The 27,799-nt window shown below is 42.9% G+C and overlaps 1 protein-coding gene across 38 annotated transcripts in view; it reads left to right on the top strand.

The window, feature by feature from the left end:
- DST (dystonin) overlaps positions 1 to 27,799 on the top strand; it is a 300,235-nt gene that overhangs the window by 83,900 nt on the left and 188,536 nt on the right. For 37 of the 38 annotated variants that reach the window (XM_084516227.1, XM_084516265.1, XM_084516238.1 and 34 more), the window contains one exon: positions 7,707 to 7,768. In XM_084516227.1, the coding sequence (XP_084372353.1) occupies positions 7,707 to 7,768 (62 nt within the window). Of the gene's footprint in view, positions 1 to 4,956; positions 5,254 to 7,706; positions 7,769 to 27,799 lie in introns of those variants that run through there. The other variant, XM_084516239.1, reaches the window with a different exon arrangement.

Consider the following 27,799-nt stretch of genomic DNA (forward strand, 5'->3'; position numbering starts at 1 on the left):
TGTCATAGATCCTAAACATGATTGCTTTTATGTTGTGAAGGCTGAACACTAATCATGTAGAAGTCAACGGGGGCTTTTATTTCAGGAAAGGTTAACTGTTAGCTTCAGTGAGGTCAGGGTTTGGTTTTGTTTGGCTGTAACTCCAGGAACAACACACAATTCCTAGCTCATCTTCAGCTCCTGAGTGCAGTGACCGTGCAGTTTAGTAGAAGCGGAGCATGAAGTAGAGCATCAGGTTTTAGAATAATCAGGCAAAACTTTTATCCCGATCCATCCTTGTAATCAGATCAATTTATATATGTGACCTTTGCCCTTATGGTATAAGAACATTGATTGATTTTCCAAGGAGAAGAAACTGAAGTGGAGAGATGCATAAATTCGTAACGCAGTAATCGGAGCAACCAGAAGCTTTAGGATAAGATCTAAGTTGAGGTTCGTATTTTATTGCTACTTAAATTAACAATGAAAACCTCAGGATAGAAGTTAATTGGAATCACTTCCATAACTACGTGCATGGATGATCTGACGTGGCATACAAAACGAGCCTCGTTACTGCCTTGCCTGACAGGAAGGTGCGGAGGAGAAGCCACTTTTGCAAGAATCCTGCTGCATGGGTGCACACCTTGGCAGAGTGGGTGGTAGCTGAGTGGGAGACATTTTCTGGAGGGGAAAAAAATGCACAAAACCCCCCAGGTCAGATGATGACAATTGCCAAGTGCATCTCTCTGTGTGGGGAGCAGTTGATGGTGAGTCCCACTGGGGCAGCCCAGGATTTCATCCTCCTGCGCCCTTCGCTGGCAGCAGCTGGCAGTGGATGCTTTGGAAAAGGAGGAGAAAGAGCCAGTGGTTCCTTTCCCTTCCTCAGGTGGCTTGGGGCTGCTAGAGAAGAACAGCAATGGAAAGCACATAACATAGGCTTTTCTCTTAGGGTTTAAACATAAATATTTGATATTTGATAGGTATTTTTTTGCATAACCTCACTTTCTGTGTGCCATTACGTCGGTTCCAGATTTTAGCCATCTGGAAGTAACACAGTGAGACAGAAGCACCTTGTGCCTTGTCCTTCCCTCTGTAAAGTTTCATTTGTTTATAAGCAATGGCAGCACTATTCAAGCACCTTTGTGCATGTGTGGGACACTTCAGTAGCTGAAACTTCGCATCTGCGAGCCAGGCGAGTTGGAATGTAAACTTGTCACGGAGGAGGAAGTGATGGCAGCGAGCAGTAAGTGGGAGAGAGAAATGAGGTTACTTTGTCTGAATGAAATGAGCCTTTAAAAGAGGGTTGTAGATTTTCATCATTTTTAAGAAGTGAGTCTCAAGTAGGCTATGCATTTCTGCAGTTCGTGCCTTATGAATGTCTAGCAGATTCAGTTCTGCTTGTATTTCTTAAATTGTAGGATATATCCTTTGTGTAAGAATCTTTGTCTGACCTACAGCCACTTGATTTGTTTTGACTGTTCTTCCAACAGAGTGAAACCCCATCCTTATGTCTGTCTTGAACTCTCCTATCCAAGCTTCATTGCCTTGACTCATGAAATGTAGTTTTGAAATTTCTTTTTCTCACATGCTTACTGTGTCTCTCCCTTGCTCCATGCCCTTACTCTCTGGCTTCCTCTGTAGTATCTAAACTCCGTACCTTACCAGTCCGTCCGCATTTATCCTCGTATTTTGTATTTGGCTGACAAGGCCTCCATTCAGTCTTTCTAAAAAAAGCAGTAACGTGATGCTGTCGCCAAGGCAAACTCCTGCAAACAGCCAGTGCTGCTCCCCAAGCTGTCCTGCTACGGGAACACCAGCAGAGACGTAACCAAGGAGTGTTGTAAGTGCTGATTTTATACACCCAACGGGGAGCTGTTAAAAAAGAAAAAAATATCAAGGTGATTAAATATGAAATGTTACTTCTAAGGCTTGACAAACATCTCCTGCACTTCGGGATGAGCTGATTTTAGAACAGCACCGTTCTGTATTAAAATTCATGAAGTAGTCCTTTTGAAATACAGAAATTGAAACACTATGTGAAGTGAAATACACTTTGTGAAGGAAGCAAACAACTCATAGGAGGCTGGGTCACCAACTGAGCTGATTACTCTGAGCAAACTGTCATATCTACCCCCTCCCCAAATCCTGGGTAAATACCAAGAACTTCTTGGGGATCCTTTAGGTGAGGAGCTACTCTGTCAGGACAAACACTGATTTTTTATTACCGCTCCAGTTCTGAGTGACTAAATTGTTAAGTATTTTGCAGAGGTCTGTTTTTTCGAAGACAGAAACTGTTCAAAATAATGTGGGAGTTCCCTGATTTCCAATAGTCCTTTCCATATAAGTAGATGTCGCCCCCATTACAACAGGCCCTGAAACTGTGACACCTCCACACTCAGTGCTTCTGGTCTCAGGCTGGATATGCAGAGATCCCCGTACAAGACCCCTAATACTGCTTCAGAAACTTGTTAGCAATTTAGCAAGACTTCACCATAGCTGCCAGTTTGTTAGCTATTCAAGAAGTGAATGCTAATTCAGTCTTGGTATTTTTTGTAGCAGAAGGGGTATATATTTTAATCATTGGAAATCATTGTCAAAGTATGGTAGGATTTTATATGCTGCATATCTCGATGAAAATTTCATGCAATAACACAATTCATAGCATTAGGTACGTAGCCATACACTTTACTGTATTATATATTGTAGCTCTAATTCATTAATTCCTAAATTTATCTAGGTCAGGATACTGTACAGGATCAAAGATAATTCCAGGTTTTCTAACAGGGGCTGGTTCTGCAGAGTTACTATTTCAGATAGTCCAAGTTGATACACACAGCCTACAGATGATGTGTGTGCTTTAAAAACCTGCTATAATTAAGAATACCCACAAATGATATGAAAGCTGGTAGATTACATGTTCATAAGGTTATTCAGCACTTCCCTATAAAAAATCTTTTGTTTCTAACTATCCAAACTCGACATGCTTGAATTGAGACTTTTACCTTCTGGAGACTGCTCCAGACTCTGATAGGTTTGTTGGGTGCCCTCTGGCTCTTAATTCCTGAGGGAGCATGACTAATTGGTACAGGCCTTGGGAGGCATGTGAGAAAGTAACACTGAGTTTGCAGGAGCAGAGAAGAAGGCCTCGTAGGTACAGCATTTCAACACTGCCTGGAGAGCTGGATTTGTGTCTTCTGTAGCTCTCTAATCCTGGGGGAGTATCATAAAGCAGATGTTTTCTCAAGAGGTGATTCATTAATTGTGCTCTGAGTGCAATATTTGAGATAGCAGGGTCTAGTTTGTGGACGTGCTGAGCAACAGAACTTGAGGAGAACTAACCTCTGAACAGACTTCTGAAAAATTATATTTTCAGTGTCTCAGTACTCAGCTTTTATATCTCTTTCTTTTCTTTTCTCTACAAAATGGAAATAATATCCCCCTCCTTTCCTAGAAATTTTGGACAAGAAATTATTCCGTACTATGCATTCAATCAGTATACTTAGGAATACCAGAAGAAAGCCTGTAACAAAGTGAATTTTGTCTTCCCAGCTTGAAAAGTGAACAGTGAAAAGGTTTGGTGCTCTGTATGCAACAGTGACGTGAAATACATTATTGAATAACTGCTCCTTAAATGTATAGCATCCCTTCTATGTACTAGACGGTAGTCTAGTGAAAAGTAAGTGGTCATTTAATTAAATGTTATAGTGCATATTCCCAAGAGGGTTTTACTAAGGTTTCACAGCCAGTTTTAATTCCAGTTTTCACTCTGCTTTTGAGTACTTCATTTTGCAACCTTAGTAATGTTCAATGTTCTTTCAACAAAGTTTTTCTTGAGTTTTAATGTAAGTAAGTCCTACAAATAGAAGCAATATGTGCAAAAAAAAAAAGTGTGTTAATACATAAGTAAGAAATAACTCATGTCAGGGCTTTTGTAAATGCCTGGATAAATGTAGACAAACCTGTTGCATATCTGGCCATTCATGTAGGCAAACAAAATGTCAGCAGAGAAGCAAACTTAACTTATCAATGCAAAAAGCTGCCTAAGCAAAGGAGATAATGTTTTTCAAGTCTGTCAGTAGTGGAGAAACTCCCAACTTTGATATTGTCACCACTGGAAAGAGGAAAGAAGTACAGAAATTTGCAGCACATCTAGAAAACCGGGGATTTAGAGAGATAAAGATGGTTTTGGGTTGCATTTCGGCACGGAGGAATGCTTGGCTGCTGCTCTCCAGGAAGGCATCGCAAGGGTGGTCAATGTCAGGTGTTGACTTTGGCGTAATTCCAGTAGGAAAACTGTCCTGAGAAGCTGCTGTAATGCGCAGGTGCAGCAGTCCATGCAGACAGGGAGGATTTGTGAAGGGGGCATCAGTGTCGGAAGGATCTGGCCCCTGAATTTGTCATCTGGATCGATCACAGGCATAGCGTAACCCCAGTTGGAGGGGACGGTGAGGATCGTCGACTCCTGGCTTCACACAGAGCTACCTAAGGGTTAAGCCAAGGGCGTTGTCATATCCAAGGGTTATATCCAAGGGCGTTGGCTGGGAACACGCAATGAGATGCCTTAGTTCTGACAACTGCTTTTTACCCACAGAAGTGCAAACCTGGACCTGTGCTGTGGTATAGATCCGTAAAGTAGGTGTCAGCCTACTAAGACCGTGGATGTTTTGTCTGGGTAATTTCAGAGGTATATAAAATACAGGAGACTTAATTTGTATGTCTGATACATGTCAGACATGTCAACAGGTAAAGCTCCAGTTGATTACTTAACCACTGAGGGCTTCGTATTATGATCTATGGATCAGATGATCCGAGATGTGCTGTCTTTCTCCAGCCGCCTCACCTGCACCCTGCCTCGGCTGGGGCGGCACCGCCGCCGCGCATTTCGTGATGACGTGCTGGCCTTGCCACTCGCTGTTGACAGAGGCAAAACAGACTTCCTGGTTCGAAAAGCTCAACGTTTGTACTCAAATGTGCCTTACTGCACCCAAAGTTCAGAACAAACAAGCATACATGCTTCATTTAATGCCTATAGCGAGTTAAATCCAGAGGGTTCGCCGTTTTTCCGTGCTGTAACAGCCGATGGGCTGTTTGCTCGTGTTTTTTTTTTTTTTTTTAAAAGGGGAGTTCCTACTTTCTGACAGCTAGGAGAAGCCCTGGGCTCGGCTTGCTTTTCCCTGGAAGGGAACTGTGAGGTTTTGAAGGGAAGAATGCGACCGTTCGCTAAAGATGAAAAGGACCGGAGCGCAAAGCTGGTGGAGCTCATGTGCTGCATGGGTCAGTGGCGCGGCAGCAGGTTTGCTTTGCAGTGGAAGGGCATTAGAGCTACGTCTGCTAGCTAGCAGGGCTCTCCGTGGGGAAAACTTCTCACCAGAGGCTTTGAATGGCTTTTGCTTCTTAGCTGTGCCTTACTCTGGCAGTAGGCTGCCTGTCTGCTAGTTCCTTCACTTGGCTTCGCTGTGCTCTACCTGGAGGTCAAGCACATGAAATACTGTCGCACTGCACCTTCATCCTAACTGGCGTTTTCTTGTCTGTTTGTTTTTTGATTAAAAACCACAAGTGTTTTTTATTCTGGCGTTTTTCTCGGCATTACAGGCGGCAGTTTTCTTCCTTGTTACACATTTGTATATGTCAGAGCTATACAATTTCTCTACAAGCGTATAAAAGAGTAATTGATATTCATATATAAAAGGAATATGGGGAGCAAGCATCACTTTTTACTTCTATTGGCATTTTAATTGAAGGTAGGGTTGAAATTAATAGTCACTACATGTTCTAACAAGATACATGGAAGGGAATTTGGGGGATTATTTTTTTTTTCCTGTTGTCCCAGTAACATTTTCCCAGCTGTAAACGTTTGTGGTGGTTAGTCAAAACCAGCTGAAGGTTACCTTAGGAAAAAAGGCACGTTGTATGCTTGTGGGCTGGTACCTGCAGTTCAGAAAAGTTGGGTTCCTTTTACAACAGCTACCCGTAATGGCACTGCTCTAAGGGAAATTAGTTCTGGATCTTTAATTTCTCTGTTTTTCCACTCTCTACATCTGCCAAGCCAGGGCTTCTACCTTCCTCGGAGAAATTACTGGTGCTGGAAATGCTGCCTTCCTGGATAAAGGCTATAGGAAAATGTCTACATAGCAAAAAGGTTTTTTACTCTGTCCGATTTTTCCCTCACACACTGTGTATTTGCTCTTAGGTGGTCTCCTAATTCTCTTTTTGGGTCACTGACTAGTCTAGGTCTGTGTGGAGCTGTGAAGAGGGAAACAGAATATGCCAGAAACTTAGAGATCATGAGTGGTATGGAAAAGGTGTTTTGGGAACAGTTCCTACTCTGTACAGAGCCAAATGTATGAGTGCATTGCACAGACTAACTGCAGGACTCATCACCGCAGTGAATGCAGGAATTAGAGGTGTTATAAAAGGATTAAAAAAAAAAAAAAGGCCCAAAAAATCATCTGTGGATCTCACATGGAAAGATGTGTACAAGCTTGTAGGAAGCTTCACAGGCTTTTGCTTGCCTCGTTTTTGTGTTAGTTCCTGAGAACTCCTTCCTCACGAGTGTGAGGAGCAGCAAGCAATGCTCTTCATGGCCCAGTGTGTGATCGCAGGCCACTTGGAAAGGCTTCAATACCACACCAGTGACTTGAATGTCCATGGATGTGCACCTCCCATAATTTTTTAGCTACCAATTTTACTTCTGTTACCTTTGACCAATACGAAAACAATATTTTAATGTAAAATCCAGGATGTGATTCAGTCTTCTAGTGATGGCTGCAGCTGACAAAAGGGTCTTGTTTGGCTACCTGAGCTTCTTGCTCCTCCTCAGCCGCGCTACAAATAGCCCAAGTCAATGAAACAGCTGCAGTTTTGTTGTAGGGGGTCTTAAGGGATCTGGCTATTTTAGGCTTGCACAGATGGTCCCGGTCCTAATGCACAGCAGCTCCTGCTCTGGGGAGCTCTGGGACCGGGTGGCTCCGTAGCAGTTGTACCACCTAATGACCACACCAGGCTTTTGGGCTGGGGGATCATCACTGTCTCTTTAGCATGGCTGTGTACAGTACGTGTGCATACATCCCGTCCGTGGTGGGATGCTTCCTTACCCTACTGCTCCTGTTACTTCTGCTTGGCATGTTGTGGGCAATCACTGATGCTAGCTGCCACACCACGGAGCAAGCTGTCGGCAGTAGCTGGGCCTCAGAGCTGTTTATATTGTAGAGGTTTAAAAGAAACAAGGTGCTTTCTCTGACTATAAAGCATGTCGGAACAAAGGTGATGTTCCAGTCAAAAAGCACAGTGACCAGAAAGCCAGCTTTCATACAGGGAGGGATTTTCTATTGGTAAATACTGTGATCATTTAACAGAAGCTGGAATCATTTATAGAGGTTGGAAGTGGTATTTGTAGCTCTTAAAAGCGCGCTTTCATCTTTTTAGTTCATTTTATGAATGGTCAACTTTTCTTAGGAAGTTGTATTTCTGTTAATAGTGCTCCTATTCCAACAGCAGGGCTGTAGCCTTGGAGGTGCTCACCTGGAACTTCTGCTCAATAACATTCTGTGCTGTCCCGCCAAAAACATTTGTATGCTATTATTTTAATTAGATATTTCAGAGCTTTTACAAGCTATTCTCTTTTTAAACCTTATTAGAATGCTATTTTTTAAAGCTGTTATAAAAAAATCTTCAGCATCATTTGTAGAGCTGTTGAAAACCCTTTTCTTTTTCCTTTTTACTTCCAGATGAACGGGACAAAGTACAGAAGAAGACCTTCACAAAATGGATAAATCAACATCTTATGAAGGTCAGTTGATATTTCTGTGATGTCTGGATGATTGATTATTGCAGCAGTGATAATGCATTTTACAAAAGGTTTGATTTTGGTAAGCAGTTGTATTGCATATAGTAAGGAAGTCAAACTAGCAAGATGTAAATCTCAAGGTTTCTGTCTTCGAGGAGTCATGGGGGAGTTGAAATACTGCTGTCTGATAACCCTGAGTGATCTGTTTGAATACTTGCACTTGAAGTTAAAATGGGACAAAGTTTAAGGGACACTATTTCTTTCTACAATGTTTGGCTTTTTTTTCTAGCATTAGACTGCCATGGCTGTAGCAACACAGCTAAGGCAAATTAAAAAAAAAAAAAAGAAAAAAAAAAAAAGATTAAAATAATTTTTAAGCACTGTGTTGAGGCGAGGGAAGTGACCTTGAGAAGGATAACTCTAGATCAGCCAGTGACATCAGTGTGTTGCTCATGGATTAGAAACAGAGACCGTCTAGGGATGGAAGTCCTTTTTCAACATCTTTCTTTCGAATAAGTAGTGAACTTGGTCTCAGGGACAGAGCACATCAGTTTAACAACATGTACAGCTTTTAGTCAACACAGAACTAAAGGCTGCGAGTTCACCTTCACTGCATGGTCCTTCAGTTCTAAATTTAATCTGCTGTTCAGTGCCAACTGTCGAGCCCAGACATTTCTCTGGAGAAACAGATTGTATAATTACTTAACATAACTGGCTTTGATTTCTTTTCAGAGGTTGAATTCACGTAGAAGTCCCATTAAATAAAAACGTATCTGCAAGCTGTCAGAGTTGAGATTTAATTAATGAGTATAATGTTCAGACACTGTTGGAAAGATTTGCTTGTGTTCATATTTAGAGAAAAATGCATTTTTTAAGGGGGGGGTGGCTTAATTATCTCTTTGTTTCTTGTGGCTGCGCTTATAGCTACTTGATAAACACTGGATGCTGAAGCATACCAGAATTTCTTCAGGGATGTTTTAAATCAACTTTTATGGTTCCTTAAATCTTGAGAGGATGCAGAATTCTAATTTTGCATCTTTTAAACATTTGAAATCAGGGTACCTCTTGGAAATGGCATGACTCTGTGGGCTAACAGAGCCCAGACATTAAGTTGCTCCCCATTTTTCTTAGCAATAGAAAGAGAACTTTCTCTTGCTAAGTGCAGTTTCAGTTCTTGCTGCCATGACTGAACCATCAGGATTGCTCCTGACATCAGCCTCCGAGCAGCTGCTCTGCATAACCTCTCTGTGAGAAGGGAGAGTCCGGAGCCTCAGAATGGCACTAAATACTGCTCATACCAATAGGTTTTCCTTTACGGGTTTCCTAGACCCAAAGGAATTGTGCTGTGTAGAAACAGCTGCTCCCAGTACCTCATTTATTTAGACACCTCCTTGTCCTGGTCCTGGGATACCCAAGTGGTCCCATGCTCTTGTGCAAGTCTGCCTGCTAATGAGAAGAGACAAAGAGGCTGCCGACCTGCTCTGTCCCCTTCTGGGAGTTCTCTGGATTTTACTCCAGATTTACAGCGTAAGAAATTTATCTGTTGTACAGTACTTCAGGCAAATTAGATTTAAAGAGAAAAAAACAAAAACAAAAACAAAACAAAACAGAGGAAGATTATCATTAGTCTGGCAGCAAAATACATTCTCCAAATTAACCATCATGCATTTCTCCTTATAACTGAAGATAATTGTGACTGTGTTTGTAGGGGCTATTTTCTCTATTAAAGATACCTTTTAAAGATGCAGGTTTGATTTTCTGTGGGATGTGAAAAACCCCATTGGAAGCTTTTTTGGAGAACAATCCTTTAATACCAGTTTAAAACAATGCCTGTTTTAACAGATGAGCAGTGTACCAAAAATTACGTTTATACATACCATTATTTTCAACAATTTTAAAACATGCACAGTCATCGTTGACATACATTTTGCCTCTTGGGAGTAGCTTAGAAAGGATTTAGGCTCTAAACCTGTAAGGCAATCGGGTGAGGAGTTCAGACTAAATCCTTTTGACTTGCTTGACAAGGTCAGTGGCATTAGGCCTTCATCTTCAAATAGTTTTTGGTGTGATTTTAGAGGTAAATATATACATGTGTGTATGTGTATTGCTGGCCTTGATATTCATCTCAGATTGCTCACTTTAGAATTCAAGTAAAGGATTGTTAACTTACACAAATACAATTTCATAGAATCACAGAATGGTTTGGGTTGCAAAGGACTTTAAAGATCCATTTCCACACCCCCTGCCATGGGCAGGGACACCTCCCACCAGACCAGGTTGCCCAAAGCCCCACCCAGCCTGGCCTTGAACACCTCCAGGGATGGGGCATCCACAGCTTCTCTGGGCAGCCTGTGCCAGGGCCTCACCACCCACCCTTAAAGTAAATGATTTCGTAATATCTAATCTAAATCTACCCTTTTTAAATTTAAATCCATGACTCCTTCTCCTATCACTTCCCTCCCTGACAAAGAGTCATTCTCCAGCTTTCCTGTAGGCCCTCTTTAGGTACAAGAAGGCCATTATAAGGTTTCCATGGAGCCTTCTCTTCTCCAGGCTGAACAACCCCAACTCCCTCAGCCTGTCCTCATAGGAGAGGTGCTCCAGCCCTTCGATCATCCTCTGGACTCATTCTAATACATCCCATGTCCTTCTTGTGCTGGGGGCCTCAGAGCTGAACACAGGACTCCAGGTGGGGTCTCACAAGAGCCCAGTAGAGGGAGACAATCCCCTCCCTCACCCTGCTGGCCACACTTCTTTTGATGCAGTCTGGAATACGTTTGGTTTCCTGGGCTGCAAGCTCACACTGCTGGCTCATGTCGAGCTTCTCATCAATTAAGACCCCCAAGTCCTTCTCCTCAGGGCTGCTCTCAATCCTTTCTCCACCCAGCCTGTGTTTGTGCTTGGGATTGCCCCGGCCCAGATGCAGGACCTTGCACTTGGCCTTGTTGAACCTCGTGAAGTTCGCACAGGCCCACCTCTCCAGCCTGTCCAGGTCCCTCTGGATGGCATCCCTTCCTTCCAGCGTGTGGAATGCACCACACAGCTTGGTGTCATCGGCAACCTTGCTGAGGGCGCACTCAATCCTGCTGTCCATCTCACCGATAAAGATGTTAAACTGCCAAAATGATGGATAGTGGTTTAGCACTTTTTGACAAAAAAAATCGATAATTGACACTGGTTCTTCCATTAGCTGGGAATTTATGTAGCAACTCAACTTTATCTTTGGGAAATTCTCAGTCTGAAAGCAGTTGATGATACAGTTGTCAATTTTCTGTTCTTACAGCATTATTTCTAGGACCATGACTTGCACAGAAATTAAATGAATCCTTCAGATGCTCTCTCTTAAGACACAAGGGCATATTTAGAAAATACATGATAATGGATGGAATGCAGGGAAAGTAGCACCATAAATGAACGCACTTTGGGCAGTCACTAAAGCTCTCCTGGTCTATACATTACATTGAATTTGGGTTATAGTGAGAAGAGACCCCTCTGTGTGTCTTGGATCACCTTATCTGTAGGTAACCTAAGCACTTTAGGTCAGTGTGCTTTATCTGTCACTGTACTATGGTTCAACAAGAAATGGGAAGGATAAAAATGGTCACAGAAGTTAGGAGAGACTGTGGAAAGGTTAAAGGTGATAACAGAAATTAGGAGAGACTGTGGAAAGCTTGACCTTAATATGTGTGTGGACAGAACCCCTACTACAGACATGGGGATGGACTGCACTTTATTTTTTTTCCATCCTATGTACGTTCGTTTTATCTCCCCTGCTTCCTTTTCTCTCTCCCGTTTCCTTTTTGTTTTTCTTTTCTGTTTTTCCCCTTTTTCTTTCTTCCTCTTGCCTCTTTTTACTTTTTCCCTGTTTCAGTTCTTTCCTTGCCCATTGTAATTAATCTTCTATTCTCTTGCAACCTAATGTCCTTGGGAAAGTACCGGACTTTTATTCCTCTATAGCAGTATATTCAAAAGAGTTTTTTCTATTTCAACAGCATGATGCTTTTATGGGGTACCATCACTTGTTGGGCGGATGGCATGGAAGCCTACTGTCCTTCTTTTAATTAAATTCTGCTTTTAAGGGACTTGCTGAGTAACCACAAACAACATGGCTGAGAAATATTTACCCTTCTGCCCTCTGCTGTCCATCTGTAGTTGCACTGGATTCAAAGCACAGAAGCGCAGACTGAACCGCAGCGTGTGAGATTAATCCCTTGGCAGTTCAGCTGACCAGTTAAGCATGTGTTTGTGTACTTTGCTAAACTAGAGCCACAGTCATTGCAGAAATATTTCCTGCAAACAATCTCTAGATACGTAGCTTTAGAGATAGATAAGTAATCGTTATTTAGAAAATTCAGCTGTTCTTTGTATACCACAGTTCATGATCACATGGACTGCCACCACTTTTTTTTTAATGCTGATATTTTCTTTATAATTTTTAATACTTTTTCGTTGGGATGGTAAGAGTATTGCACTCATGGAGGCTACTGTTTAATGTCTGATGGAGAGCTGAGATACTGGCCTTACCTGCTGCTGTGGTACGAGCTTCCAGAGAGGAACTCACATTCCAGTGTAGGGTGGCAATGGGGATCTCATCTTTTAACTTCTCACAATGTGCCTCTGCTTCTAGCGTTTCACTTCTCTGCTGTCAAAATAGTATGTTAAATTCTAGTGCTTGCTATAGCAGTAAGTAGCACCTGACATAACAAAATTGGCTAAATTAATGAAAGAAAAAGATTTTCATTGTGGTGTATCATTCACACATGGTTAAAGAGTCTGAAATGAAATCTGATTTCCCTTAAAGCACAAAAATTTTTCTTTAAATGCCTTTGAATCCCCTGAAGCCTGAGGAAGGAATGAAAAATGTGTGAAATATAAGTAGAAATGAGATAAAAGAGGGAAAAGAAATAAGATGATGATGAAAAATGAGTAAAAGCAGACAAATTTGTCTTTGTCGTTCAATTAGTTTTTCAAATCAGTTTGAAAAATATTTTTGTAGCACTACAGCTTAGTCTTGGCAGGTTAAACAAGATGTTTTGAAGTACTTAGTTTTTTTATCAGAAATTATCATGTACAGAAAAATGGGATTAATGGCAAGGTGAGCAGAGACGGGTTAGATCAGTGCTCTGATGGGAAATAGAGGTATGTAATGGACATCTAGGGAAAGGTGGAAAGGGAAAATGATTTTTCTGTTGTCACAGAATCACAGAATCATTAAGGTTGGAAGAAACCTCCAAGATCACCTGGTCCAACCATCACCCTGCCACCAATGTCATCCACTAAACCAAGTCCCAAAGTGCCAGGTCCAACGTTTCCTTCAACACCCCCAAGGATGGTGACGCCGCCACTTCCCTGGGCAAAAGTGGTTTCCTTTTTAGTTGAAGGAAAGGTTGTAGAGCACCTCTTAACTGACCTTCCAGCAGCAGTATGGGACCCTGGGGCGCCCTGAGCAGCTGCCTTGAGAGGGAGCCTGTCCTGCCCATGGCACTGCAGAGGGCACCGCCACCTGCTGCCCCCAGCAGCATGGGTTGCCTTGGGACCCTCAACCAGTGGGACCTAGGAAGAAGCGTGCTGGCAATAGGAGCAGTGGGCAGCATCCCTGCACATTCATTAGTTGCCCCAGAAGTCACTTGTAAAGGTGTTATGGGCAAGAAGGCTTTTAGAAGTAGCTGGACAAAATGCTTTTAGACCTACTGTTTTAAAACTCTGTGTTCAAAATTGCATGCTGTGTTGCAGTGATACATTGGTAGTACAGTGTAGAAAGAAGTGCTTTTTGTTGTGCAAAGACTAAATGCATAATTCATAATAGAAACCCAGTGCTATTGATTCCTGTGAGTCCTTCAGACAGCTCATGGTTTGCAAATGGCATCTTGCATCAATACCTTCATGAAACGTTCAGGTATGCATTTAATGGCGGAGGAACCATTCTGGTACGATGCGGTCATTCCCTTGCTGAAAGCTGGCACTTCACTGACACTAGTGCTTATCGTTAGAGATAGCACTACTCTACGATATCTTCTTCTTAGCCATGCAGTTAATCTGTTATTTAACATTCCCCACCTCTTCTTTTAGGAATGAACGCTCTTTAGGTCTACATTTTTATTTGTTTTAAGGTGTTAAATCCTTGGTGTTAGTCTAACTGTGCTTTTTTTTTTTTTTAAGACCTTTACTGCCTTTCATATCTGAAATATACTTTGAAAAATCCTTTTTTTTTTTTTTTTTCTGTGTTAATAAAAATAGTAAGAAGATTGCTTGCTGTGCAAGCGCATACAAATGAATCTTCTGCGTGTTCCTCCTGGTTATTTCTGACAGCTGTTGTAAACTGTACAGCCCCACTTCAAACACTGCATGCAGCTTGCTGCGCTCACTGCCTTAGTCTTTGGGTGTGGCTGAGGTATGAGGATTTCCTCCTCTATTCCATTTTTTTCAGTGTTCAGCAGGACCTATTTGTGTCTAGGTAGACAGACTCTTTCATTTTTTCTCCTAAAATTTTTTGACCATTTCATGTTCACGACTATACTCAAACATCTTTCTGAAGCAGAAGTATTCAGCATTTAATGTTGTAAAGAAATACTTGATTTCACTATTATCTCTGGAAATATGTATGATTATAATTTACTCATATCACACGATGTATACAAATTTTTCAAAAATCTTCCTCTCAAAAGTAAGCCACACAGCATCTGTGATCTGCTTAGTGTAATCTATAGGTGTTGCAAAGCAGATCAGCAAGCAAACTCAGGACTTTTTAGGTGTTTATTAGAAGTTTAGACAAGGGAGGAAGGTAACCAGGGGTTGTTGAGGATGATGAGGCAGTGACAAAATGTGAACGTTTTAGAGGCTGATGATAAACCACATCACAGAATCTCTCTGCTAGCAAATAAATAAATCAAGTCAATAAAAACTGTGCCACAGACTTCAAGTTTATTTGATCCTCTTTAATGCATGCAGACTTGATGACTAATTGGGAGTAGGAAAGAGAATAATTGAAAACAGTAAATTAAATATGCATGAAATATAGCTTAAGTGCATTGATATTTTTATGGCATGCAGCACTTTTGGAACAGCTGAGTGTATGTTTTTGTGATCCTTTTTACTGTTTTTTAAAATTGTTTTATGTAGGTTCTTATATGAGAAAGGATGAATACAGGGAGAATTAAGTCTACTGTGAGATTACTCTATGGTGGAATAGAACACTAGAACCAATGTTTCCTATAATAGACTAATATATTAATTCATTCTCTTTTTGTGGGTTCATTGTTTGCAATTAGCTCTCAGCACAGATTTTATTCAATATTTAATTATTTATCCTTAGAGATCAGAAGAGATAAAATTCTACCATTTGCAATTAAATGTTGGCTTTTTAATTAATTGTTAAATTATGCATAGAATTATATTTTATCTATATACTTTTGATGTGTCCACATTTAATAATCATTTATATACCAAGTTAGAAATACTCTGGCTTGATCTTGCCCCCATGGGGCCAATGTAACTGTGCCATTGACTCCTGTGGGAGTAGTGTTTGTCCCTCTAGCTGGACTCCAGACAGTAAGCAACCGCAAACATTCAGTCATAAACATGCCAAAGTATTTTGTTCTGCAACAATATTTTATATACTTTCGGATGCCAGGCTTGATCTGAGGTAATACAGGTGTGTGCCTGCATGGGGACGTGGGAATACATCTGAGTAAACAAGTTTTTTCCTGTAAAGAAGCACGTATTGTCTGTTAGAGATGTTTTTGGTGCTTTGAACAGTGAGATTTAAAGGTAGTAGTAATGTAATGTTTAAAATCCTCATCTACCTACTGAGATACAGCATCTGGATTTTAATCAGAATATTGTTCAGTATGCAAACCTTATCTCTTACCTGCTTTAGGCAGGTGTAGAGCATATTGCCTTTGGTCTGAGTTAATGCATCCTTGTAGTTTTAAGCTATGAAAGCCAGATTTATTGGTTGGGTTTGATACGTGCTATTAACAATATATTTCAATACTTTAAAAAATTCATCCATGATGAGGTATATTTGATGGCATGTGGTCCAAGGCTGGAAGGGAGAGGGCAAACTGGAAGGATGGAGGTCGAAGAAGATTGCTCGCACTGTGAAACAGACGCACATCTCCGGCCAAAGATAAAATCAAATGAAAGGTGGTCGTGGCTGCTGTTGATTCGAGGTGTTGAATTAGAACAAGGAGGTCACCATTAGTTTTTTGGTCACCATCTAGCATTCAAAGCACAGGACTTTGTGACAATCATTTATCCTCATAATGGACAGAAAAAACAGGTATAGAGGTCTGCATTTAAACTGGTTGTCTGCATGCCCTTTGTGGCCTATGCAAAAAAGAGTTATTTCTGTGGCACAACTCAGCTCATCCTCATCTAGGTGTGCCCGACAGGTCGGGGCTCACTGTGTGCTCTTTGCTGGCCTGTTGCGGGAATGAGAAGGGCTACCCTTATCCCTGGTGTTGTGGGATAAGTGCCACCCAGAGACAGACCTTCAGCCTGTCAGAGCATGCTGGAAATAATGCTTGTTTTAGCAGGTTAAGAAAGTTGCTAGCAAAACTGCTGGTTAGTTAGATCTCCACTGGTGGGGAAGCACTGCTTCAAAATATAAAAGGGGAATGTCACTTAACAGCAAGTGATTGCAAAACCGCAGGCTCACCTTTCAAAGAAAAGAGAGAAGTGAGAAGAAAAAAAAACGACAGCAAGCTTCTAAGCAGCCAAACTCAGCAAACTCGGGAAACCACTAGGTAGGGTCTCCTGGGGAGGTAATCTAAGAGAGGAAGGAATGCAGGAGCTCTGGCAGTCACTGAACGCGCTTGTGTTGAAGACACAAAGGCAGGCTGCAGAGGGGAACGCAGATAGGAGGCACGGTATAGAATATATTGCTGCTGGTAAGAGATGCGTCGAATGAAAAGGAGCCATACAAAAAAATGGAAATAAAGGTAATAGGACTAAAGATTTGTATAAAAGAGTTAGTAAAGCATGATGGGATACAGTCAGACAAGCAAAGGTCCAAAATGAGCTACGGTAAGAGAGTGACAAGTCCATGAGAGAAGAGTTCTGTAATTATGCCAGAATATGAAGAAGAAAGGGGAAATACAGATGCATTATCAAAGGAGAAAAATGAAATGCATTATTGAATGGTGTAAAGAAGGCTGAAGTACTCCATCCTCTTTAGGCTGCATAATATTGACTTGATGAAACACATTTTAATAAGATTTGAGTAGAATTAAGATAAGGAAAGGTCAGTTTAAAGAATATTTAGGGAAGTTATGTGCTTTCTAGTTGCACAGTTTTATTCACCCAACAGTTAGAAACTAATTGAAGGCATTTTATCACTTTATTTAAGAATTCACAAAAGACTGGGGACTCGTAGGAGTCCAGAGTATAGCAAGCACAATACCTCTCTCCCAAATGGAAGAAAAGAACGGGGAATTACAGACCTCACAGAGTAATTCACTCCTTGTCAAGGCGGTGAGGCAAATTATTGAACTATCATCTATCCAACCTTGGGCTGGACGACTGATCTTTGAAAGCAAGCAGAACCAGGGGATGCTGTGTGCATGGTGTACCTGAAGTTTTTGGCGTTCTCCCACATGTAGTCTCACTAGCAGGTTACTATCAGAAAGCTCAAATGAAAGGATCTGGGATATAGTTTGCTTGGGTGTTGTCATCAGTAACAGCTGTGACTGCAGCCAAACCTGGCACTCGCGAGAGCCGCGGCCTCCATCGTGGCTGCTGTCATGGCTGCTGCAGGGGCCATACAAGTGAGCAAGGACCCGCTGTCCTTTCCATCAAGAGATGGGTCTGGACACCTTTCTGTGCTGCATCCTCAAGTGAGGACTCAAGCTCTGTCGCTTCATCCTTGCGGTTTTACCCTGTTTCTGTAAAGCTGTGGCTGCAGCTTTCTGTGGCTCAGGCCTGGTGTCATATTGGCAATAGGAAGCATGGCCTTCACCCCGCCACGCTTCTTACAGGGTCCGTCTCCTCTGCTGGGCTGAATTTGCTCATGCCTAGGAAGCTCCAGTAGCTGCAGATTAACTCCTCACCATCTCTGTGGGCCAGCACAGTGCTTAGGAGACAAGGAGACAGCTCATAACCCTGCCTTCTTGTAGACACGTGTGGCTCTCCCTGGTGTTTGTGGGCATGAGGTTGTGAAACTCCATGTGGCTGAGCTACGCCACATCTTCATGATGGCAAGAAGTTTGCATCTGTAGTAATGCATTAAGAAGATAAGTTTTCTTGGAAAATCAAGGACAGGTTGTGAGGAACTATATTTACTTAGTCTGAAACACAAGACTGAACAGAGGCATGATGACATGTCCTCAGTATGTAAAAAGATTTATTTTTCTGTAATAGGCAGAAATATGGATTTTTTTGGGAAAAAAAAAAAAGACTTAAGACTTTCGGGTAAACTTGTTCTGTATAATAATTGTTTGAGATATCACACAACTACTGAAATCCAGAAAAGAACTCATAAATGTGTATATTTGTGTCCTACTTCTTGCTTATTACATACATAAGATTATACACCTGCTTGCATACTTGCTGATTTGGAGATTAGGAGAATATTGGAATGCATTTCATGAAACCAAATGTAGGAACATAATAAATGTAAGGACAAGGTTTAGCAATGTCCTGAGTTTCTTTCTTTTTTTCTTTTTTTTTTTTTTTTTTAATGTGAACAATAGTATATTTACCTTATAGTCAAACAAGTGTTTTTTAATGATTTTACTTTATTAAGAGTTATCCAGAGAAGCAATGGAGGGCAGTGGGTTAATCTGTCAATCTAGATGTCTGGAAGAGTTATGAAGGTTAATGTAAAAAAATTTTGATACAAATTCAAGTACAAGGACAGGGTTTCAGAGGGGTGGAACACACTAAGTGTGTTCAAATCACAAAGAACCAATGCTAGTAGTATGTACAGTGTTGGCTGGATGAATAAGTGAAGGATCAGTCCAAGAACGCAGCCAAGGATGAATCTTCTGTTCTAAAATATCTGTTATAAAGATCAGGGATGTTGAACTAGCTTTGTATGGGAGACTTGTTTAAAGGTAACTTAGTATATTTGAAATCATAAAGGGGTTTTACGAAATGGAGTACCATTGCCGAGACTGCTGCTTGGGAAAATTAATATCCAGAACAAAAACAAATGGCTAGAAAACTATGAGTATGAAATAAAGAATAATTTATTTTCAGAGTAGCTACAAGAGAAGTTTTCAATACGATGGATTATCAGACTGGTGAGCAAATGAAACAAGTGAAAGGGAGTTTTTGACAGCTGGACCTAAACGTGGATTGACCAGGCTTTGCTTGCCAGTGAACAGGCATGCAGAAGAGACTGAGCACAAGTTTTCCCTTTGTGCCATCTCGCCACCCACTTGCAGTCGGGCCAGGGAGGGAAGCAAGTCAGCGTCTGCTTGGCCGTGCATGTCCAGCACGAGTGCATTCACACAGAGACGGAGGAACAGCACCATCTGCAGCTGAGTGCTTGTGCTGGCTGCACCCACTGCTGTCCCCTGAGGAAAAGCTGTGCCTGAAGGTCACCGTTGCAGGGCTCTCCAGGGATTAAATTATGCCAGAATTTGCATTTGCTTATTTTCAATAGAATGGGTACAGCTTATTATAGGCTTCAGTATAAAACAAAGGTCATGACCAGGATATATATTTGGAGTTTGTTGTTTCCCCAGAATTTCTATCAGGTAAAATTTTGGTTAAAAATAAGGAGATTAAAGAACATAAGACAGAGTCAGGGAGAGGATGTTGATCTGCACAGAACAGCTTCTGCTCCCTGATCTGTGGGGGTGCCATTGGGTTGGCGACGGGCCACAGCTCAGAGCCTGGCTGTGCCAAGCAGGCTGGTGGGATCTGAATTACCCGTGGTGGAGTGGCCTTGGGGTGTATCAAGCAACACTCATGTATGCTATGTGGGGCAATTTAAGAAGTCTGCAGAGCAAAATAAGTAGTACTGAAGACATTGAAGGAAGCAGCCTTGCTTGGCAAATCAGTCACATGGGAAAATTTTGACAAATCCGATATTCTGACAATTACACGCTGCATTTTCACAAGGATCTTGTTGCAGCCTGTTCAGAGCTTTTAGGAAGAACGGCATAAATCATGCTTTGTGTGTGTTGGCATGGTAAATCTTTATTTTTGCATGAAAACAAAATAAAACTCTTTGTATAAGGTCTTTTTGTTCGTTATTCGTATCTTACATTTATTTGCCATGCGGTTAGAACTGGCAGTGTGCTTCCTTTGTATTGTGACAAGACTGAAAGATACAAATTTTCCAAACTTCGAGAAAGCTGTTTCTTCATTCCTCACTAGTGCTTGTTGTACAATTTGTCTTCCAGAAACAATCTTCAATATGTTTTTAAAAAGCTGAAAAATTAGGGGAGCTCATGAGGATGTCAGGACCTTAGGCAGTGGCCAGAGCAGTGTTTCAGTGGTCTGAGTGCCGGTGACGTTTTCTGTGGAGCGGTGCAATTACAGCAGCTTTTAACCATCCGTGTCTGTTATCTCAGAAAAAGTCTTTACTGTAGCTGAAAATCTGAAGCCCTTTGCGTGATCCAAAATGTACTGAAGTGAATGGGAGTCTTACATGATCTTTCTACAGGCGTTGAGTCAGATTCTTAAAATTTGGAGTTTATTGTTAAACCAGCGGTGGCCTTGTGCCAGTTGTCACTTGGATTTATCAGTGACCTCAGCGGTAATTAAGGCCTGACCTTTTTCTTTTCCAAACACACCCACTGCAGCCCTAACTTTTGAGTCCTGTCCCATTTTCCTTCCGAGGAGCTGGTAGCGCTTTGTATCTGAGCTGTGCATTTAATTAACTTCACTTCCCCGAGCGAACAAAGTAGTACTTGAAAAGCCTTTCCCAGGCTGTGTAGCCTGAAAGGCCTCTGTTGGCTCTGTCGTATTGTAATTCTTGATGATGCCTGGGGATAACGCTGTTTTTTAATAAAGGCTTGTCAGCAAAACTTCAGTTCCTCAAAAACAGGAATCAGATTTGATTCGACTGCTGCCAGTTCTGAAAACTGTAAGGAGAGGCCTGGTTTGGCTTGTTCTCTCCATGATCACTTCAGCTTACCTGTACCATAGATAAGAAAAATCCCAATATTTGAAGAAAGATACATGATTAAGATCGTCTGCTTTCTTCAGCCTGTACAAACTGGAACGGTTGCAAGAGTGTGAGCACAAAGCTTGCCTTGGCTCCAAGGCCTGCGGCCCCAGGGTCGCGCAGTTGCCTCACTTCCTTGAGGGAGTTCCTGGCTGCCTCTGGCACATGGGAGTAGCTGCTGGCTGTTCCTGCCTTATCTGATCATATGCTCGCTCTGGCCTCTTTTGCCTTCTCCTCAGTATTCTGCAACACATTATTTCCTTTCCTTCCTACGCTGTTTCAGTTGAGAATGCAACCCCTTGCATTTTAGGCACTGGGCTGGAGCATGCTGTGCCGTAGCTCCAGTGTCTGTGAGGTGTCTCCGTGCCGGGTGTGCACCCACTGTATGCACAGAAAGGGCCACAACACTATTTTCCTGCCAGATTTTCTTCTGAAGCAGAAAAAGGGGCGAGATTGTTTTCACAGAGTTATAGCAGGGCATGTTCTTTCCTTCCTTTCAACACCAAGCAGTTTTTGCTTTCAGATGCAGCAGGGACAGATTTTCCCATTTCATCCATACCGGCATACACAACCAGATTTTGTCCGATATCAGCACAACACAACTAAAATGTCAAGAAAAAAATAAGTGGGTTAGTTTCATCTCACTTTTCTTTTGTAGAGTTATGGTCAGATTCGTCTACCTGGCTGTGGCTCTGTGAAGTGCATCAGTGAAAGAGGTTTTAGGTGACTTCACTGCCTGTAGCGCGTGTGATTCATGTGGAAGATAGCTTGTTCTTTGCCACGGCCTATGGCAAAACCAGAGGTCACTCTGTGCAGATTCAGTTCAGGTGTGTAGTTATCTAGGGCCGTTGAGATGTGTTAGGGAATTCAGGACAGGTTTGTGAGAGACTGACAGGACGGACTTCAGCAAACCTTCATCCTCCTGGAGAAGAAGCTTTGGGACAAGTGGCATAACCCTCAGCACATGAAATGATCTTAGGTGTGTGCCCATGCAGCTGAATCACGTCTTTGTTTTCTGTCACTGGAAATGAGACCCAGGCAGACTGAAGGCGATGGTGTCAGGTTTGTTGTGACACCAGCCTACAGAAAAGGAAATCAAGCCCTGTGGCTCAGGGCCTTTAACTGCAGAAGGGGAACTGTACACGAGGTTGTAACTGATAACAACTCGATTACAGGGTCAACCAAATGCGTCAGCTGAACAGTATGATGAAGCTATGCAAGTTATGCGGAGTATTAATTCGCTAGATTTCAGAGGCAGAGACCATCTTTACAGTCTCCATTTGTAGAGTGCCTAAAGTGCTGGGATCCGGGGCAGGATTACAGCTCCATGTCTGCTATAATTTTAAAAGCAGTTTTTATTAGTGGCAGCACAGGTTCCTCAATGCAGGGCTTAAGTTTACTGGGAATGTATGATATGAAAAATATCTCATGCTCATATCGAGGGGGGTGGAGCTTTACTTGACACAAATATTGTAGTATGCATGCCAGAAGAAGAAGATCAGAAGATGAATCATCTCTGAAACAGTACCTTAAATCTTCCCTGTCTTCTTTTGACTGATGAAGCCATTTTGCTTCTCGTTTGTCATATGCCCCATAGCCACTAAATACCTCCCACATCTTCCTTAAAGAATCTCTTGTCATGCCCAAATTATCCAGTCTCCCACACTCACATGGGTATATTGCAAAAAGCTGCCTGAGGCAGCATGTAACCTACTTTGCACGTGGACCTTGCAGAATGTAGGGCTGACAATTCTGCTGTTTTATTGAAAAGCCACAAGAAGTCTTAATGAAATGCACGGGGGGGTCTGCAAATCCTGTGGGTCCATCCAGGAGCTCCCACCTGAATACTGTGGTATGATACGATTTGAAGGAGTCTGGATGTGTTAGGAAAACAGCAGTGAAACAATACTTAGTTTTGTGTGTTTAAAGATCTAAGAATTCATTATATGTGTTGAGAGGCAAAACCTGCCTGAGTGATGATTGAGAGAGAGGTTTTTTGAGCTTTTCCTCAAGTGGCAATGTAGGAGCTCTTGAGAAGCACAAGGTGTTCCTTCGAGATGTGGCCTCCTGCGTTGAGTGAACACACTTGCTATACATCAGTTGCCCAAATACATCTTTATAGGTGCACATCTGCTGCTCAGGGCATTGGAACAAATTCCTTATTATGTTATCCTGTGCTAGCATGTCACAGTCGTATGTCCTAATTAATTAATCTTCTCAATAACTCAGTCAATGGCAGAACTAAGAAAGAAGTCTAAGGCATATATTGCTGGTTTTCCTGTTGTGAGACCTCTATGGCACTTTCTTCATAAACAGTGTGGATTCGTCTCTGAAACATCTGTGATTTCTAGAAAGATGAATTGGGGAAAATGTTTGGTTCTGAAATACTTTGGAAACCTCAGAGTATAAGAAACAAACAGAAAGTAAACAAATGTACGTTGTGAGAGACAGGCCAGAGGATAAATCATCTTTAAGGCACAAAATTAAACTGCATCTAATGAGGAAACAAAATGGATAGATTAGAAACTATTAAATTTTGTTATCTCACAATTCTGCACATTGCTATTGTCAGGAATTTTGTGTTGAAAAGAATGGAGATGCTGACTTGCATGCCCGTGACTCTTCAGCAGTGCTGGTCTGGTGTCTTTTAGATGTATGTCCCTTTCCTCTGTCCTTAACCTGATGTCCTCCCTTGTCTTTAGTCACCAGCCTGCACTGTGGCTCCAGTCTGGCTTGGGATTCAGTTCTCCTAAGGGAGCTGGAGAGTGACACGTCCTGGCCAGAGGGGCAGGGAGGAGGGGGATCCTCTCACAGGGTTTTATTGTAGAAAAATTGCCTGCTTTTGTGGGAAAGCATTTAGCACACAGTTTTCCGTGGTTCTTTGAATGGAAACATAAAAAGGCACAGTTGTTTTGGGTTAAAAAATGAAGACCGTTGTGCTTTTAATTTTTTCAGCATTTAGCATAATGAAATCTAGTATCAGGGGTTTTAATGTTGTCTTTTTTTTTTTTTTTTTTTTTTTTTCTGCCACATATATACCAGGAGAACATTTGTTTCTTTGTTTAGCTTAACAGCAGTTCATATTCCCAGAGATTTTTCCTGTGTCATTTTTTTTAAATTAATTGCACACTGGATTTTTAATCGCAGTTGGGATTAAAATTAAATTACATTGTATATGCATGTGAGCGTATAAAGCTATGTATATGCATAAGAGTGATGTTGTGCATGTACCTTGATTGCATCTGCAGAATCTTTATAAACAGTTTGGAAAATATTATCTGTTGTAATTCCTTATGGAACAATCTTCTAGATGACTTGTTCTGGCTAGTCTTCAGCATGAGCGTAAATATACTCTGATGCTATTCCCAATTAAGAAGATGGTCTTTGTAAAAACAGGTCATGGTAATTTCATGTTTAGAAGTTGGAGTAAGAAACCCTGAGTTAAAAAATATTTGTCAAGCTGATCACCAGTATGGAGGCAGTGATTTATTCAGTAAGATGGATCTAGAAGTCCCCCTGAAAGTCGGGTAAACAGAACTATTGCATAAGGCCAAAGATCTGGATTGATTCCTGCTATCCTCGTCATGCACACAGAAATGCTGGCAGTCAGGGGATAGTCTTACAGATCTTGTATTGGAAGCACAGTTTGTCTCTAGTAGATGGGAAAACGTTAGAAGAACCTTCTGATGTTGTATTTTATCTTCTGGAAGCTTAGGAAGTTTCTGACCTGGTGCCTTACTGGGAATATCAGTGAATCAACATTAAATTGTAGCCAAAAAGCCCTCAGCCTCTGCCCTGACTGACAGCGTCAAGAATCTCTGCACCTGAGAAGTGAGGCCCTTTGTTTCACTTTTAAGGAGCAGGTGGCTGAAATTTTTAACAATTTCAAATAAGGTTATACTTGAGCTAGCTATACTAACACTGAAAACCAAGAAGTTGGCCTATATGAGCCGTATCTTTCAGCTTTGCTGTACCCATCAGAAAAGTTAAGGTTTTTGGCTGTCTCTCTTCTTATTACCTCTGCTCCCTCACCCATGGTTGGCCTCCCAGGATCTGCTGGTTATCAGCTCTTCTCAACCCATTTCAGTCAAAAAAGGTCAAGTGGCAAAGGCTGGCTGTCTCTTAGGGGGCACTGGGGAAGTGGATCCAACGGGTCGGTGACCACGGGCAGAAAGAAGAGCACTGCAGAGCCGTCAGGAGTGTTAACCTCTGCAGCTGGTGGCAGGGCTGTGCGTGCCCTTGGCTTCCCCAGATCAACTAAACATCGTATTTCTTTGGAGCGATGTGTAAGGATGTGTGAGCTGTTGGGAAAACTCACTCAGAACTGGGAAACATGTTGTTAATTGGCAGGCCATATGGCTCGATTAGCAATATGTTTAAAGGCAGAATGTGCACTGACTGCTGGCCTGACAACAGTGAACGTGCGTGCTGAGGATAATACACGTGCCAAGACAGGGTTTTGCTCTGTGCATTTTTTCACAGTTCACTGAGTCTAGCTAGCGGCATCTGTAAGCGATCAAGCTTTAGGTCAGAATAGGTGAATATCTGGTATCGTTTAAACTGTCAGATACTGATTTTTGGTTGTGTCGTGGTTCCGCTCGAGTGGGCAGCCGAGCTCCACCACAGCCGCTCTCTCACTCCCCCTCCTCAAAGAGGAATGGGGAGAAAATATGTGAAAAGGGCTCAAGGATTGAGATAAGGATGAGAAAATCACGCAATAATTATTGTAACGGGCAAAACAGACTCGGCATAAGGAGATAGTAAGATTTATTGTCTACAACTAACAAGCGAGAGAAGTGAGAAAACAAAGGAAAAAAAAACAAAAGCACCTTCCCCCCATCCACCCTTTTCCACCTCCTCCCCCCGAGCGGCGCAGGGGAACGGGGAATGGGGGTTATGGTCAGTCTACAGCACTTCTTCTCTGCCGCTCCTTCTCGGTCACTCTCGTCCCCTGTGCTGTGGGGTCCCACCCACGGGATGCAGTCCTTGATGAACTGATCCGGCGTGGGCTTCCCACAGGCAGCAGCTCTTCCAGAACTGCTCCAGATATGGGTCCGTACCACGGGGTCCATCCCTCAGGAGAAAACTGCTCCAACCTGGCTCCCCTACGGGCAGCAGCTCCTGCCAGATCACCTGCTCCTGCGTGGTCTCCTCTCCACGGGCTACAGGTCCGGCCCGGAATCTGCTCCGGCAGGGGTCTTCCACAGGCGGCAGCCTCCATCGGTGCAGGGCCACCTGCTCCACCGTGGTCTCCTCCACGGGCTGCAGCGTGGAACCCTGCTCCACCGTGGTACTCCATGGGCTGCAGGGGGACATCCTGCTTCACCATGGTCCTCACCACAGGCCGCAGGGGACTTCTGCTCCGGCGCCTGGAGCACCTCTCCCCCTCCTTCCACACTGACCTTGGTGCAAGGCTGTTCTCCCACTCCCTTGACTCTCCCGGCTGCTGTGTGGCGCAGCGTTTTTTCCCTGTCTTAAATATGCTCTCACAGAGGCGCAAAACAACATCGCTTATTGGCTCGGATCTGGAAAACAATGGGGCCCTTCCCAAACATGGGGCAGCTTCTAGATCTTTCTCACAGAAACCACCCCTATGGCTCCCTGCTACCAAAACCTTGCCACGTAAACCCACTACATTCCACCCCTCGCCTCTGTTAAAAGCATATTCAAGACTACTCACAACATACTCTCACTTTACAATTATCACAACAACCTTCACAAAATTCACTTAAATCAAAACGAAAAAGAATTCACCACACCAAAATAAACATAACATCATCACAGCACCGACAATGTGGACATTTTACACACACACCACCCCTCGTCCCTTCACCACACTAACATCTCACAGTTACTGCTTTCTTAAATTCTTCACAACTTGTACATTCCTAACAATCATCCTGCACATATTTTTGCCCGTTACTTCTACTAACTATCATCCTTATCTCAAATTCCTTGAGCCCCACGTTGGGCGCCAAAAAAGACTGTCGTGGTTCCGCTCGAGTGGGCAGCCGAGCTCCACCACAGCCGCTCTCTCACTCCCCCTCCTCAAAGAGGAATGGGGAGAAAATATGTGAAAAGGGCTCAAGGATTGAGATAAGGATGAGAAAATCACGCAATAATTATTGTAACGGGCAAAACAGACTCGGCATAAGGAGATAGTAAGATTTATTGTCTACAACTAACAAGCGAGAGAAGTGAGAAAACAAAGGAAAAAAAAACAAAAGCACCTTCCCCCCATCCACCCTTTTCCACCTCCTCCCCCCGAGCGGCGCAGGGGAACGGGGAATGGGGGTTATGGTCAGTCTACAGCACTTCTTCTCTGCCGCTCCTTCTCGGTCACTCTCGTCCCCTGTGCTGTGGGGTCCCACCCACGGGATGCAGTCCTTGATGAACTGATCCGGCGTGGGCTTCCCACAGGCAGCAGCTCTTCCAGAACTGCTCCAGATATGGGTCCGTACCACGGGGTCCATCCCTCAGGAGAAAACTGCTCCAACCTGGCTCCCCTACGGGCAGCAGCTCCTGCCAGATCACCTGCTCCTGCGTGGTCTCCTCTCCACGGGCTACAGGTCCGGCCCGGAATCTGCTCCGGCAGGGGTCTTCCACAGGCGGCAGCCTCCATCGGTGCAGGGCCACCTGCTCCACCGTGGTCTCCTCCACGGGCTGCAGCGTGGAACCCTGCTCCACCGTGGTACTCCATGGGCTGCAGGGGGACATCCTGCTTCACCATGGTCCTCACCACAGGCCGCAGGGGACTTCTGCTCCGGCGCCTGGAGCACCTCTCCCCCTCCTTCCACACTGACCTTGGTGCAAGGCTGTTCTCCCACTCCCTTGACTCTCCCGGCTGCTGTGTGGCGCAGCGTTTTTTCCCTGTCTTAAATATGCTCTCACAGAGGCGCAAAACAACATCGCTT

The sequence above is a fragment of the Aythya ferina genome (genome assembly GCF_964211825.1).
Source record: "Aythya ferina genome assembly, chromosome: 3".
Classification (NCBI taxonomy): Eukaryota; Metazoa; Chordata; class Aves; order Anseriformes; family Anatidae; genus Aythya; species Aythya ferina.